At 40.5% G+C, this 16,690-nt stretch overlaps 1 protein-coding gene across 1 annotated transcript in view; it reads right to left on the bottom strand.

The window, feature by feature from the left end:
• Window positions 1-11,573, bottom strand: part of SPTLC1 (serine palmitoyltransferase long chain base subunit 1) — a 65,624-nt gene extending 54,051 nt beyond the window's left edge. The window contains exons 1-3 of the mRNA XM_019966614.2: window positions 11,427-11,573; window positions 8,494-8,601; window positions 5,524-5,618 (exon numbers count right to left, since the gene is read on the bottom strand). Of these exons, the coding sequence (XP_019822173.1) occupies window positions 5,524-5,618; window positions 8,494-8,601; window positions 11,427-11,483 (260 nt within the window). The 5' untranslated portion in view covers window positions 11,484-11,573. The remainder of the gene's footprint in view (window positions 1-5,523; window positions 5,619-8,493; window positions 8,602-11,426) is intronic.
• Between the last annotated feature and the right edge of the window lie 5,117 nt (window positions 11,574-16,690).

The raw sequence follows: 16,690 nt of genomic DNA, 5'->3' as shown, positions 1-16,690 counted from the left end.
GATGTCCTTTTCATTATAGGGGACTGGAATGCAAATGTAGAAAGTCAAGAAACACCTGGAGTAACAGGAAAATTTGGCCTTGGAATACGGAATGAAACAGGGAAAAGGCTAATAGAGTTTTGTAAAGAGAATGCACTCGTCATACCAAACACCCCCCTCCAACAACACAAGAGAAGACTCTACACGTGGACTTCACCAGATGGTCAACACCGAAATCAGACTGATTATATTCTTTGCAGCCAAAGATGGAGAAGCTCTATACAGTCAGCGAAAACAAGACTGGGAGCTGACTGTGGCTCAGATCATGAACTCCTTATTGCCAAATTCAGACTTAAACTGAAGAAAGTGGGGAAAACCACTAGACCATTCAGGTATGACCTAAATCAAATCCCTTATGATTATACAGTGGAAGTGAGAAACAGATCTGATAGATAGAGTGCCTGATGAACTATGGACTGAGGTTTGTGACACTGTACAGGAGACAAGGATCAAGACCATCCCCATGGAAAAGAAATTCAAAAAAGCAAAATGGCTGTCTGAGGAGGCCTTACAAATAGCTGTGAAAAGAAGAGAAGTGAAAAGCAAAGGAGAAAAGGAAAGATACAAACATCTGAATGCAGAGTTCCAAAGAATAGCAAGGAGAGATAAAAAAGCCTTCCTCAGCGATCAATGCAAAGAAATAGAGGAAAACAACAAAATAGGAAAGACTAGAGATCTCTTCAAGAAAATTAGAGATACCAAGGGAACATTTCATGCAAAGATGGGCTCGATAAAGGACAGAAATGGCATGGACCTAACAGAAGCAGAAGATATTAAGAAGAGATGGCAAGAATACACAGAAGAACTGTACAAAAAAGATCTTCACGACCAAGATAATCACAATGGTGTGATCACTCACCTAGAGCCAGACATCCTAGAATGTGAAGTCAAGTGGGCCTCTGGAAGCATCACTATGAACAAAGCTAGTGGAGGTGATGGAATTCCAGTTGAGCTATTTCAAATCCTAAAAGATGATGCTATGAAAGTGCTGCACTCAATATGCCAGCAAATTTGGAAAACTCAGCAGTGGCCACAGGACTGGAAAAGGTCAGTTTTCATTCCAATCCCAAAGAAAGGCAATGCCAAAGAATGCTCAAACTACTGCACAATTGCACTCATCTCACACACTAGTAAAGTAATGATCAAATTCTCCAAGCCACGCTTCAGGTATATGTGAACCGTGAACTTCCAAATGTTCAAGCTGGTTTTAGAAAAGGCAGAGGAACCAGAGATCAAATTGCCAACATCCACTGGATCATGGAAAAAGCAAGAGAGTTGCAGAAAAACATCTATTTCTGCTTTATTGACTATGCCAAAGCCTTTGACTGTGTGGATCACAATAAACTGTGGAAAATTCTGAGAGATGCGAATACCAGACAACCTGACCTGCCTCTTGAGAAACCTGTAGGCAGGTCAGGAAGCAACAGTTAGAACTGAACATGGAACAACAGACTAGTTCCAAATAGGAAAAGGAGTACATCAAGGCGGTATACTGTCACCCTGCTTATTTAACTTCTATGCAGAGTACATCATGAAAAACGCTGGGCTGGAAGAAACACAAGCTGAATCAAGATTGCCGGGAGAAATATCAATAACCTCAGATATGCAGATGACACCACCCTTATGGCAGAAAGTGAAGAGGAACTCAAAAGCCTCTTGATGAAAGTGAAAGAGGAGAGTGAAAAAGTTGGCTTAAAGCTCAAAATTCAGAAAACTAAGATCATGGCATCTGGTCCCATCGCTTCATGGGAAATAGATGGGGAAACAGTGCAAACAGTGTCAGACTTTATTTGTTTAGGCTCCAAAATCACTGCAGATGGTGACTGCAGCCATGAAATTAAAAGACGCTTACTCCTTGGAAGGAAAGTTATGACCAACCTAGATAGCATATTCAAAAGCAGAGACATTACTTTGCCAACAAAGGTCCGTCTAGTCAAGGCTATGGTTTTTCCTGTGGTCATGTATGAATGTGAGAGTTGGACTGTGAAGAAGGCTGAGCGCCGAAGAATTGATGCTTTTGAACTGTGGTGTTGGAGAAGACTCTTGAGAGTCCCTTGGACTGCAAGGAGATCCAACCAGTCCATTCTGAAGGAGATCAGTCCTGGGTGTTCTTTGGAAGGAACGACGGTAAAGCTGAAACTCCAGTACTTTGGCCATCTCATGTGAAGAGTTGACTCACTGGAAAAGACTCAGATGCTGGGAGGGATTGGGGGCAGGAGGAGAAGGGGACGACAGAGGATGAGATGGCTGGATGGCATCACAGACTCTATGGACGTGAGTTTGAGTGAACTCTGGGAGTTGGTGATGGACAGGGAGGCCTGGCGTGCTGCAATTCATGGTGTCGCAAAGAGTTGGAAATGACTGAGCGACTGAACTGAACTAAACTGAGCAAGAATGTATGGAAGAACTACACAAAAAGGTCTTGACCTGGATAACCACGATGGTGTGGTCACTGGCCTAGAACTAGACATCCTGGAGTATAAAGTCAAGAGGGCCTTTGGAAGCATTACTACAAAGTTAGTGGAAGTGATGGAATTCCAGCTGAACTATTTCAAATCCTAAAAGATCATGCTGTTAAAGTGTTGCACTCATATGTCAGCAAATTTGGAAAACTCAGCAGTGGTCACAAGATGGGAAAAGGTCTGTTTTCATTCCAATCCCAAAAAAGGGCAATACCAAAGAATGTTCAAACTACCCTAACACTGAGTTCATTTCACGTGCTAGCATGGTTATGCTCAAAATCCTTCAAGGGAGGCTTCAGCAGTACATGAATCTAGATACATAAGCTGGATTTAGAAAAGGCAAAGGAACCAGAGATCACATTACCAATATCTGCTGGGTCATAGAGAAAGCAAGAGAGTTCTAAGAAAAAAAAATCTACTTCTGCTTTATTGACTATGCTAAAGCCTTTGACTGTGTAGATCACAACAAACTGTGGAAAATTCTTAAACAGACCAGACCACCACACCTGTCTCCTGAGAAACCTGTATGCAGGTCAAGAAGCAACAATTAGAACCAGACACGGAATAATGGATTGGTTCAAAATTGGGAGAGGAATACAACAAGGCTGTATTGTCACCCTGCCTATTTAACTTATATGTGGAATACATTATGCAAAATGCCAGGCTCGTTGAACCACAAGCAGAAACCAGGATTGCTGGGAGAAATACCAACAACTTCAAATATGCAGATGATACCACTCTAATGGCAGAAAGTAAAGAGGAACTAAAGAGCCTCTTGATGAGGGTGAAAGAGGAGAATGAAAAAGCCAGCTTGAAACTCAACATTCAAAAATTAAGATCATGGAATCTGGTCCCATCACTTCATGGCAAACAGAAGGGTAAAAAGTGGAAGCACTGACAAATTTTGTTTTCCTGGGCTGTAAAATCACTGTGGACAGTGTCTGCAGCTATGAAGTTAAAAGACGTTGCTTCTTGAAAGAAAATCTATGAGAAACTTAGACGGTATATAAAAAGCAGAGACATCATTTTGCCAACAAAGGTCCGTATAGTCAAAGCTATGGTTTTTCCAGCAGTTGTGTATGGATCTGGAGTTGGACCATAAGAGAAAGCTGAGCTTCCCAGAATTGACGCTTTTGAATTATGGTGCTGGGTAAGACTCTTGAGAATCTCTTGGACTGCAGGGAGATCAAACCAGTCAATCCTAAAGGAAATCAACCCTGAATATTCATTGGAAGGACTTATGTTGAAGCTGAAGCTTCAATACTTTGCCACCTGATTCGAAAAGCCAACTCACTGGAAAAGATCCTGATGCTGGGAGAGACTGAAGGTAAAAGGAGACGGGGGCAGCAGAGGATGAGGTGGTTAGACAGCATCACTGACTCAATGGACATGAATTTAAGCAAACTTAGGGAGATAGTGAAGTACAGGGAAACCTGGTGTTCTGTAGTCTATGGGGTTGCAAAGAGTTGGATATGACTTAGCGACTGAACAACATAAACGAGGTTCTGGCACAGGGAGAACAAATATACCAAAGAACAGAAATAAAGCCAGAAATAGATCTTATATAAGGGAACTAAACATAAGAAGGCTTCCCTGGTAGCTCAGATGGTAACAAATCTACTTGCAATGCAGGAGACCCAGGTTCGATCCCTGGGTCAGAAAGATCCCCTGGAGAAGGATATGAAAAAGGAGTCCGACACAACTGAGTGATGAACATGACATATGAAAGTAGGGAAATTTCCAATCAGTAGGTAAAAAATGGATTATTCAACCAATTACGTTGGGACAAGTGACTGTCATACAGAAAACAGGCAAATTAGACGTCTGTGGTAGAAAGGATTTATGATCATAACATTAATGATTGGTAAGTTTGATTTAAGAACAAGTAAAACTTTCATAAGACCAAAGAAGTTCACCAAAGTGAAGAATACAAGCCTCTCCCATGTCAGACCAGAAGTAGGACAGTCTCAGGAGAATGTTGCTCAGTGGTGTCTGATTCTTTGCGACCTAATGGACTGCAGCCCTCCAGGCTCCTCTGTCCATGGGATTTCCCAGGCAAGAATACTGGAGTAGGTTGCCATTTCCTTCTCCAGGGGATCTTCCTGACCCAGAGACTGAACCCACATGTCCTGCATCAGCTGCACTGGCAGGCAGATTCTTTACCACTAAGCCACCTGGGAAGCTCTCTCAAGAGAATATGCTGCATCGTATTTTATAAACAAATACTGAAAACTTTCATGGCAACAGGCATATTGTTGTAAAAGCATAAATATAAGCAAAGGAACATCCACCAACTTTGAGATTGTAAATAGTAGTAAAACCACTATCTGGAGGGATGTGTTAAAACCATGTATCTGGAGGGCTGACTGTAATTTAGTTGTACGTTTTTGACTTCATGGAGGGTCAGCACCCCTGCCATACTGTTCAAGGATCAACTATATTTCCAATGCTCTATTTCTTTTAAAAAACAGATTTGAAGTAAACAGCAAAATGTTAATACCTATTACTTCTTGATGATGGATACTATGTGTCTAATATTTTCTCTATACTGAAACAGAAGAACTAAAAATATAAACAGATAAAACACTGGAAGCCAGGAGGGACTAGTGTGAGTTGAAGTTTCATAATTCATACTGTGAGAGTCAACAGGGACTGTCTGTCTATACTAATCAATCAAGAAACAGTGGTGTAAGCATACCATTACTATCTACTTATAAAGATCTACAACAGATCTAAAATCAGAAACAAACCAGGTGGCAACAAGGAGGAATGCTGTTTTTCATTTCACTGTCTCACCATCTGAAATACTATATGTCTGTATTACTTTGAAAAATAGATATGTATTAAAGAGACAAACTCTGAAACCCAAGCTGGAGACTATTAAAGAGCATGTCCGATCTCCAGAAGTTTCTGAACGTCTTATTTCAGTTAAAAAGGGAATATTATATAAACCAACCTATACTTTGCTGAATTTACTTTCAGGAAACCAAACATCAGCCCTTGACTAACAAAACCAATTTACCCTGAAACAATGTTGTAGTTGAGAGCAGGATGGTCTTTTGAGACAGGAGGAACAAGAGGCTCTGGTTGCCACTCTTCAATCAATTCTTCCTTTTCCTACAAGAGAAAAGCAGTTAAAATACAGTGCAGTGCTACTTACTGGACAGCAACTCTAGCAGTATCTAAACTGTTTGTTGTAATGATGCCATCGTAATGAACACGCTGCTAGAAAGAGGTCCAGACGCTGTGGCTGGAAATGACACTAAATCACCACTGAGTTTTGTGCACTTAACCCCTTACCTCTTTCCTCAACTCAGACTAAAGGCTCTTTTCCCATGAAACTTCCTGGGTGATGGAAAATTTTTTTTCATTTTATTTTTGTTCAGAATTTTTCACTGAAGGAAGTATAAATGCTACTGATGATAAAAAAAAAAGTCTACAATACAAAGATAAGAAGCACGACTGCAGGTTAAGTGACCTCAGCCTCTTGCAAAATATTACAGACAGCCACACCTTAGGTTCTTATAGGCATGATAGTCATAGGAAGGGATCAACTAGACTACAAAGCACTGTTTCTATAAGCCACTGGCAAGGATTCAGAAGCAACTGAAATATACCAAAAGACTCTCTAATAATGATTATTATAATAGGATTTAGTTGTTTGGAAATTTCTCACAGAAAGCCACTTTATTCCTTTTACCTGCTATTTCTTACATTACAGGTATTTTGACTATTTTGAGTTTCCTATCCTTTCTTGAACTAGAAAAGGCAGTGTAATTTTGAAAATGTACTCTGGATGTATACGATGAGATGAGGCACACCTGATGAACATGACAGAGACAGGAATTCTAGCCTTAGATAAGCCCACTCTTAATATTTCTATTTCCACACTCCTGTTAAATGCTTCTGTGTATGTTTCTCCTAATAGACAACTCTAGGGCATGGCCAGGAGCATACTCACTTAAGGCTCAGGAACTCAAAAATGCTTAGCTGAATAAATCAACTGCATGGAAGAACAGTAGCCTGAACAAGCCTAGAGCACGTGTGATACATATACACAGTCCACTCGCTACCATGGAGACAGATTTCAGAATCAATTCAAGATTGCCTGGTATTCAAGAGACTCTGCACATCTGCAAAACTGAGAAGGGCATTTCTTCTTTGGTGCCATTAAGTTAAGCTTTAGAAATGCTCACACAGTTGTTTTTGTTCCTTCCACAGCTTTTAGGGTAAGATGTCAGTGACTACTGAATCTTGCTCTAGGTAAGCTTTGATTTTAGAGGGTTATCCTAGAATTATGTTTAGGCATTATTCTTTCAAAATGCACATTTGTGTGGACTGATATGCTTAAACTTAAATTAAGAATATTAGGAATGATCAACCCCTTAAACAGCTGGGCTAGAAATCTGTTCCATGGCCACGTAATCATTCACATGGAGTTCCTAAATACCAAGGGAAAAAAAGAAAACAGGATTTCTGGGCTGGAGGACTCAATCTTACTGTAATACTATCAAAAGAGTGTTCTATGGTACACTAATCCCACAAGGATCAGTGTGCCATAAAAAAAGGCAGGGGTGGGGATCCGTGGTCAAGTTTAGGGTATCTCTCCAGAGGTTCAAATAGCCACTGGTGTATAAAAAACCTTTTATATAAGAAATCATGCAACAAGACACCTCTTTAGTTTGCTTTACTCAGGTTTCCTAAACTTATTTGCCCTAAGAGTCACTTGCTGCATATCCCCTAGAGGGGATACTGTCTGACCCTCTCATGATAAACATTAATGATCAAGATAGCAAGGGCCAGCCAGTGAAAACAAGGCAACACTTGCCACACTGCTGTAATTCTATTCCACTTGCACCTTCTCCTGTGAATGCTCCAGCAAGCAAAGAAAGGAGCAGTGTCCATCTTTGTGCTACACTTAACGCTGCCTTGTGAACTCCTGAAGTTGTAGGCACTTTTGTGGGAAAACACCTCTAACTGTACTTGTCTCTAAGTATTCTGGCATATTGCTATAGAGGCTGGACAGGGAAACAATCAAAGTCACAGAAACCACGCTGCAGTCAAAACTGCTCTTCCCCTCTCATACCTGGGGCACAGTTACTCAGTGTTCCTACCCACACGAGAAGGTGGGGGATTCCACAAACCCCTTGGTCCTCCATACTAACAGCCCCCAGAGGGCAGCACTGAAAGTCCTCTTGACACTTCTTCCTAAGGTTTGCCGAACTTGGGCTTGAGCTGGATTCTTTACCATACAGAACACATGAAAATTCGATTTGGGGTGTGAAGGTGGAGAGTGGTGGGATGGAGAGGATTCTCTCCGACTCTGAATCTCCTTTATGAAGACCACAGGGAAAACGTTCATTCACACTTCAGAAACAGTGCTGCTTTTCCCAAGCAACTCATGAAACCTTATAGGTGGACACTGGCAATTCAGCAGTAGCCCAAGTCTCCCTTCCAGCATCTAGTACGTTTCCAGACTGCTGTTTACTTCTAGCAAAATACAAAGGCCTGTAACATGGTACTCCTTTGGACACTTACTTTATCCCTGGATTCCTTGTAATTCGTTTACCCTGATATTTCATTCCCGTTTTCCTTACATTCCAGAAACATTTTAACATATATATATAGTTGGGCCACCACAAGTCCTTTTTGAAAGATGTAGCAACTATAATTGGAGAAGGCAATGGCACCCCACTCCAGTACTCTTGCCTGGAAAATCCCATGGATGGAGGAGCCTGGTAGGCCGCAGTCCATGGGGTTGCTAAGAGTCAGACATGACTGAGTGACTTCACTTTCACTTTTCACTTTCATGCATTGGAGAAGGAAATGGCAACCCACTCCAGTGTTCTTGCCTGGAGAATCCCAGGGGCGGGAAAGCCTGGTGGGCTGACATCTATGGGGTCACACAGAGTCGGACACAACTGAAGTGACTTAGCAGCAGCAACAACTATAATCATACACCAAATAATAAAATAGAAATTTAACTTCTCACCTTGAGTGTAAGATCAGATCGTTCTTGTAATTTGTAAGTTTTAGAGAAAAGAAGTCTGATTATCCAGAGTATTAAAATTCCTTCTAAAATAAGATGATAAGCAGGAGCCTAGGAGTCAAAAACAAAAGTAAAACACAAACAAGAAATAAACAAATATTTCCAAACCTGCACATATAATTTAATGCACCTGCATATACTACTACCCATGACCCTTACAAAACCTATTTATTACTTCTGGAGATTTACTTCCAAAGCTCACTTTATTTCTGCTCATTCCATTTCCCATTTCTAACAGAAGGCATGTCTCCTAACATGAAAAATCTCTAAAACTGCAGCTTTAAACCATCTTTAGGAATAAAAATTAATTTTTAAAATAAAATCTGACACAGAATTTCAATAATTAAACAATATTAACTATCAGATCCTTCAGGTAATTTGTATTTTTACTGGTAGGAAACAACTATAACTAACAAACATTTTGCAGCGTCACAAGCCTTCTGTCACCTTCACATATCACGGATGAACTGATAATTATTTGGAAACCAGTTTCCACAATTTTCAAAGAATTTTGCACATCTTACTACATTTTCCGTATCCCTGATAAGCCTCTTTAAATTCTCCTTGGAACATGGCAGAAAGACTTTATTAATGCTTAAAGAAACAGCATGTCTCTTTTCTACCATAGTTTCCCAAAAGTATGTAGTGTTTTCCATGTCAGCAGGCAAAAAGTTACCTTAATGAAATTATCCATGTCAGGTTTTCTTTTCAACTGTACATTTCCAGGATAAAGGCCAAGCTAGCTGACTTTTATGTTTTATACAACTAAACACACGAAGTGCATGTAGAAGATTCCAGATATCAACTAAACCACCATCAGTCAGTTATGGAGTGCTGTATTCCAATAGGTTGTCATTGGAAAGTCATTTAAAAGAGGTATTTAGAAATGTAAATACAAACTACTGTAAAGCATTAGACAGAAAGTGATGAGTCACAGTAGTTCAAAAAATTCTGAGGTGGTGACAGGGAAACTGCTGACAAATGCATACATAAACTTCCAGATCACTGCACAGGTACCTTTAAAACTCCATACATGTTATCTAGGTATAGGTACACAACAAGACTCCTTAAATTCTACATCCAAGGTACACAGAAATTAGAAGCAAAACCAGAAATCTCTGTAAGATTATTTTTAAAATTTGCTGATCCCTCCTGAATATAATTCATTTAAGAATAAGGGCTCTATTAAAAAAACCCTTTTGGTTTTATCAATAATTGGACTATAGCTGACAAACAAATATCCAAGTCACTAGTTAAACATTCCACCCCACAAAGACATCATCCTAAGAAAAGCTGAAATGTCTACTGAATTAATAAAAATTACAAATGCAGGTTCTTTTCTTCCCTAGGAAAGACATCCAGGAGGACTCCTCTCAAGGTTCACTCATGGTCAGGACTAAGGCATGAGAAGTTACACAATCGAAGGCAGTCTTCAGAAAGGCAGCAACAATATACAGTAGAAGTTACATTCATTTCTGAAATACAAATCTTAAATTTCACTGGCTCTTCTTAGTCACTGATAGGTCAGTTGGTAAAGAGTCCGCCTGCAATGCAGGAGACCCCAGCTGGATTTCTCGGTGGGGAAGATCCGCTGGAGAAGGGATAGGCTACCCATTCCTGTATTCTTGGGCTTCCCTTGTGACTCAGCAGGTAAAGATTCTGCCCGCAATGCGTGAGACCTCGGTTTGATCCCTGGGTTGGGAAGATCCCCTGGAGAAGGGAAAGGCTACACACTCCAGTATTCTGGCCTGGAGAACTCCAGGGAGTTGCAAAGAGTGGGACAAGACTGAGTGACTTTCACAGTCACTATGATTAACCTATGGTTGGACATCTCCTAAGCCATATTCTCTTTCTTAACTGTTGTTGTTTTTTTTTGTTTTTTTTTTTTCCAAAAAGTCCTGATGGGTCCTGATGCATCTTTCATCATCACCGCTGCCAGTAAGTGCAATATTAAGTTTTAAGAAAATTATCGAAAGAAACTGAGATTCACTCTACATGAATGTGAGATTCATAAGCACAGCGACTTTTACCTGTTCGCACACTGCACTGCTTCTAGCATTTACATCTGTGCTGCCCAATATTATAGTCACTAGCACCATTAAACTACTTAAATACACATCTAACGTAAATGAAAAATTCACTCCTTTAGCGGTACTCGCCACTTTTCAAGTGCTTAATAGCCACATGTGTTTAGTGGCCACTGAACAGCTCAGTACAGTGCAGGGAAACTCACTAAATGTCGAATGAACGTTTTACACAAGAACGACATTTAAATTTTATATTATCTTACTACCTGAAATGGCTGGCCTTTCAAAAAACATCCCTTAACTAATCTTTCTTCAAAGATTTACTAAAGTCGTTGTATCTCTGCAAGACAGAAAATGGGACGTATGCGGAAGAATGGCTATTTCATATTCCTAAATCATTCGGCTTCCTTTCCAACAAATCATTCGGCTACCTCCCAACAAAAACAAACTCCAACTTATTATTTTTTCCCCTATTATCTGCTCCACAGTTCCAAGGACCTGTCTTCCCTAGGACCTCTCCAGACTGAGATTTTCCATTCTACTTCATCTCTCCCGTTTTAACAGTTCTGGCTTTTGACTAGTCTCTCTCCTGTATCCGGACAGGACCTGGAGAGGGCTCTCCACTAGCTGGAGAGCAAATCGAGACCCCCCAGTTCGGCTCCCACCCGCGCCTCCCTACATTCCGCCGCTGGGAAATATGTGCCTCTGAGCCCTTCCAGGGAGCGACGCCGAAGGTCCGGGCGTGACTAGGCCAGGCCCGCCTAGGCCCTCAGCACAAAAATCCAGACAAAACGTCCCACTTCCCCAGGGTTGGGTGTGGTCGTAAGCCCCTGAAGTCGCCAAGCTCACCTCGTAGAGCGCCTGGACCATCTCCACCAGGACCCACTGCTCCGCGACGGTCGCCATAGTCAGCGGCCGGGATTCCCTTCCGGAAGGCAGATCGCAGGCCCTTCAGATACTGAGCGGCGCTGCCCAATGACGTCTAGGAGCCCGGGAGGCGGGGCTGCCGGGAGTGAGCACCGCCTTCTCGCGCCTGCGTTTTGTATGGCTGGCAGCTGCGTCGTCTGAGGGAGAATTAGCATGGTGTGGTGAATGTTGACTTTAGGATCTCCCTGGGGTGTGGGGAATGGTGAGAATCGGCAGGCTGGTCCCCGCAGCATGTGTTCAGAGCCAGGCCATTAACTGCTGGATCCCGTGCTGGGCTCTTGGGATGGAAGGGTTGTAATAAATGACCCTCACGCTTGGCAGGTAGTTGGGTTCAGGGAGTTATTAATGCAATCGCAAACATATTCTTTACTTTTAAATTATGTAAGTAATGCAAGAATGCATTATAATTAAAAAAAAAAAGACAACTCTTATTATTACCATTTATCATGTAAGGCTTTGTACGTATTAAGCCGTATAGCAGTTAGCTGTGGAATCTTCAAGAGCGTAGGTATCCAAACGTGATGTGCGCATATTTCGGTTGAATTTCTTAAATGTAACTGGGAGCATAGGGATAATACTGTTGCACAATTGTCTTCTATTCTTTTTTCTTCTTTGGGCTATAAATTTTATATTTATGATCAATGAAGACTATTTATTGTAATTTATGTGTATTTCTCATTGCATTTTATTTAAACATTTTTCTTTTGGGGGGCTTCCCTGGTGGCTCACTTTCTCCCCGCCCCGCCCCCGCCGACCACCATTTTTTCTCCTGTTGCAAACAATGCTCAGTAACCATGGATGTATGTATGTCTTTCTGTGCATATTGGGGTATTTCCAACAAGTTTCCTCAAAGTCAGATTTTACTCAGTGTGCATGTTAATGTCAGTAAACACTGCCATACTGCTCTCCAGAAGGGCTCAATCAATATTAAATATTTGAAAGTGTTGTTATTCTGTTGTTAGTCGCTAAGTCCTGTCTTTTGAGACTCCATGGTCTGTAGCCCACCACGCTCCTCTGTCCATGGGATTTCCCAGTCAAGAATAGTGAAGTGGGTTGCCATTTCCTTCTGCAGAGGATCTTCGTGACCCCAGGGAGTGGATGTCACCTGAAGTTTTCAAAGGTGATCTAAATATAATCTGGGGGGACAAATGATTTAGATGAAAATAAGTGAGATAAAACTTTAAAATATCTTCCAAAATCATTTGGTAACTTAAAACTGTACAGCTTTTCTGTAAATAAAATTAAATGATGAAAATTCATCAAAAGCCTAGATCATTTCCAAATATGATAAAATATTGAAGTATTAATTGCTAAAGTCTCTTACTTACTTTTGTCTTTTTATTATAGCAAAACTAAATATGTTTACATTTATTAGAAACATGTCATGTACCAGATTTAAAAAATTATTATGAGGAAATGTATGTTTCTGGAAATTATGAAATGTATTCACAAGGTTACCAACCAAAAAATATTGGTATAACAAGCAGTTCACAATCAGTTACTGCTGTTTTCTTAGAAATTAAAGTTTCTAAGAGTTCAGTTCAGTTCACTTAAGTTCAGTCGCTCAGTCATGTCCGACTCTCTGCGACCCCATGAATCGCAGCACACCAGGCCTCCCTGTCCATCACCAACTCCCGGAGTTCACTCAAACTCACATCCATCGAGTCGGTGATGCCATCCAGCCACCTCATCCTCTATCATCCCCTTCTCCTCCTGCCCCCAATCCCTCCCAGCATCAGAGTCTTTTCCAGTGAGTCAACTCTTCTCATGAGGTGGCCAAGGTACTGGAGTTTCAGCTTTAGCATCACTCCTTCCAAAGAAATCCCAGGGCTGATCTCCTTGAGAATGGACTGGTTGGATCTCCTTGCAGTCCAAGGGACTCTCAAGAGTCTTCTCCAACACCACAGTTCAAAAGCATCAATTCTTCGATGCTCATCTTTCTTCACAGTCCAACTCTCAACGTCCGTACGTGACCACTGGAAAAACCATAGCCTTGACTAGACGGACCTTTGTTGGCAAAGTAATGTCTCTGCTTTTGAATATGCTATCTAGGTTGATCATAACTTTCCTTCCAAGGAGTAAACGTCTTTTAATTTCATGGCTGCAATCACCATCTGTAGTGATTTTGGAGCCCCAAAAAATAAAGTCTGACACTGTTTCCACTGTTTCCCCATCTATTTGCCATGAAGTGATGGGACCGGATGCCATGATCTTCGTTTTCTGAATGTTGAGTTTTAAGCCAGTTTTTTCACTCTCCTCTTTCACTTTCATCAAGAGGCTCTTTAGTTCCTCTTCACTTTCTGCCATAGGGGTGGTGTCATCTGCATATCTGAGGTGATTGATATTTCTCCCGGCAATCTTGATTCTAGCTTGTGCTTCTTCCAGCCCAGCCTTTCTAAGGGTTAGGAATTCTAATTAATATGCAATTAAAATTAATAAGGAAAACATCTTCCTATGTATGGAAAAAATGTACAAGGAGTAGAAATACATTTTGCTAAGGGGAACACATGTAATTTTGTCCTCAAAAGTTTTTTAAAAAAAAAAGAGGAAAGGAAAGCACAGGACAAATTTTGAATATATAAAAGAAAGAAATTATATAGAGGCTTATGGAAAAGAAACCCTGAGAAAAGTTTTGTGTGTGCTTAGGACTGGCTAAGGTTAAAATAAATTTAATTGGATGAATGAATTTTAATATTAAAACTAAGCTGTTGCTGGGAGTTCCCTGGAAGTTCAGGGGTTAAGACTCTGTTTCCACTGCAGAGTGCGTGGGTTTGATCCCTGGTCAGGAACTAAGATCCCACAGGCCACTCAGGGTGGCAAAAACCACCAAGCTGCTGCAAAACTAGAATTTTACTTTCTCTGTCTGCTAAGAGGGCAAAGTTTTCTTGCAATATCAATCTGTTTGATAGCAGATTGTAGAATTTATTTACCTCTTAAGTAGTTTTTTGAAATTTTCTGTATTTGCCTTTGAAATATTTTATTGTCACTTTGGTTAAGTGAATATTCATTTATACTGATGTATGGTCCTATTTGAATGAGTGTTTTAAAAACTTTTGATATCTTTGAAACATTTCCCAAAATCAAATTCTGGATAAAGTCTTTTTGACCTCAAGCTAAGTTTGAGATTTTTCAGCAGGCCCCTGGAAAAATCTCAAAAATGTGATATTAAACTTATTAGGTTGCAGAGTTCAAAAGAACAGCAATGAGAGATAAGAAAGGCTTCCTATGTGATCAATGCAAAGAAATAGAGAAAAACAATAGAATGGGAAAAACTAGAGATCTCTTCAAGAAAATTAAAGATACCAAGGGAATATTTCATGCAAAGATGGGCTCAATGAAGGACAAAAATGGTATGGACCTAACAGAAGCAGAAGAGATTAAGAAGAGATGACAAGAATACACAGAACAATACAAAAGAGGTCTTAATGACCCAGATAACCATGATGGTATGATCACTCACCTAGAACCAGACATTTAACTTCGATGCAGAGTGTATCATGCAAACTGCTGGGCTGGATGAACCACAAGGTGAAATCAAGATTGTCAGGAGAAACACAAATAACCTCAGATATGCAGATGACACCACCCTTATGGCAGAAAGCGAAGAAGAGCTAAAGAGCCTCTTGATGAAAGTGAAAGAGGAAAGTGAATAAGTTGTCTTTAAAGCTCAACATTCAGAAAACTAAGATCATGGCATCTGGTCCCATCACTTCATGGCAAATAGATGGGGACACAATGGAGACAGTGAGAGACTTTATTTTCCTGGGCTCCAGAATCACTGCAGATGGTGACTGCAGCCATGAAATTAAAAGATGTTTGCTCCTTGGAAGAAAAGTTATAACCAACCTAGACATCATATTAAAAAGCAGAGACAATACTTTACCAACAAAGGTCTGTATAGTCAAGGGTATGGTTTTTCCTGTGGTCATGTATGGATGTGAGAGTTGGACCATAAAAGGCTGAGCATTGAAGAATTGATGCTTTTGAACTGTGGTGTTGGAGAAGACTCTTGAGAGTCCCTTGGACTGCAAGGAGATCCAACCAGTCAATCCTAAAGGAAATCAGTCCTGAATATTCATTGGAAGGACTGATGCTGACTTCAAAGAGCTGACTCATTGGAAAAGACCCTGATGCTGGGAAAGATTGAAGGCAGGAGGAGAAGGGGACAAAAGAGGGCAAGATGGTTGGATGGCCTCATGAACTCAATGGACATGAGTTTGAGCAAGCTCTGGGAGATGGTGAAGGACAGGGAACCCTGGTGTGCTGCAGTACATAGAGTTGCAAAGTCGGATACAACTGAGCAACTGAATGACAATAACAACAGGTTTATTTGGTATGTCTAATTACATTGGAAGCACTGTCAAATGAGTAATGATAAGCTTTAGGTTGTATTATATGAAGGTTACTAATATAGATGTTGCAGAAATTATATAAAATTATTAAAACTCAGATATGTCCTGGTATAATATTATCAATCACAATTCTAATAATTATTTTAAAAGGCAAAAGTTTTATTTTGAAGAAAAACATGAGTAAGAATCTAGTTATGATTTTAAAATATTGTATGTTACAGAAATAACCAAATTTCCTTGTCATTTGAATTAAAAGATATTTAACCATGCCATTTTAAGTATTTTGTCATTTATAGACAGTTTTACTGTCTTACTCTGATGCTTTCTCAAAAATGCTTCATCTGCACGAAGATTTACAGAAAGGATTTTTCTGAGAAATGCAGATTTCCCAATAACTTTCAAATCATACACTTAATTGAATAAGGAATTAACAAATAAAAATCCCCTACAGTAGGACTTCCCTGGTGGCTCAGGTGGTAATGAACCTGCCTGCAATGCAGGAGACCCAGCTTCCATCTGTGTGTGGGGAGGATATCCTGGAGAAGGAAATGGCTACCCACTCCAGTATTCTTGCCTGAAAAATTCCACAGACAGAGGAGCCCAGTGGGCTATTGTCCATGGAGTGGCAAAGAGTTGGACATGGTTGAGCACCACACAAGTAAGTATCCTGTTTGCAGATTTCCCAGCAACCTTACCAGCTGACTGAAGCAGGCACAAGAATCTTAGGATATTTGGGGGACCTCAAGAAGAGAAGAATTCACCCAAATATATAGGTATTACAGGGAAACCTGATGGCAAGTCCTTGATATGGCTTCATGACTTTGTGGCCTCTAT

Source organism: Bos indicus, chromosome 8, assembly GCF_029378745.1.
Source record: "Bos indicus isolate NIAB-ARS_2022 breed Sahiwal x Tharparkar chromosome 8, NIAB-ARS_B.indTharparkar_mat_pri_1.0, whole genome shotgun sequence".
NCBI classification, from domain to species: Eukaryota; Metazoa; Chordata; class Mammalia; order Artiodactyla; family Bovidae; genus Bos; species Bos indicus.
This window is presented reverse-complemented; position numbering and strand designations above follow the sequence as displayed.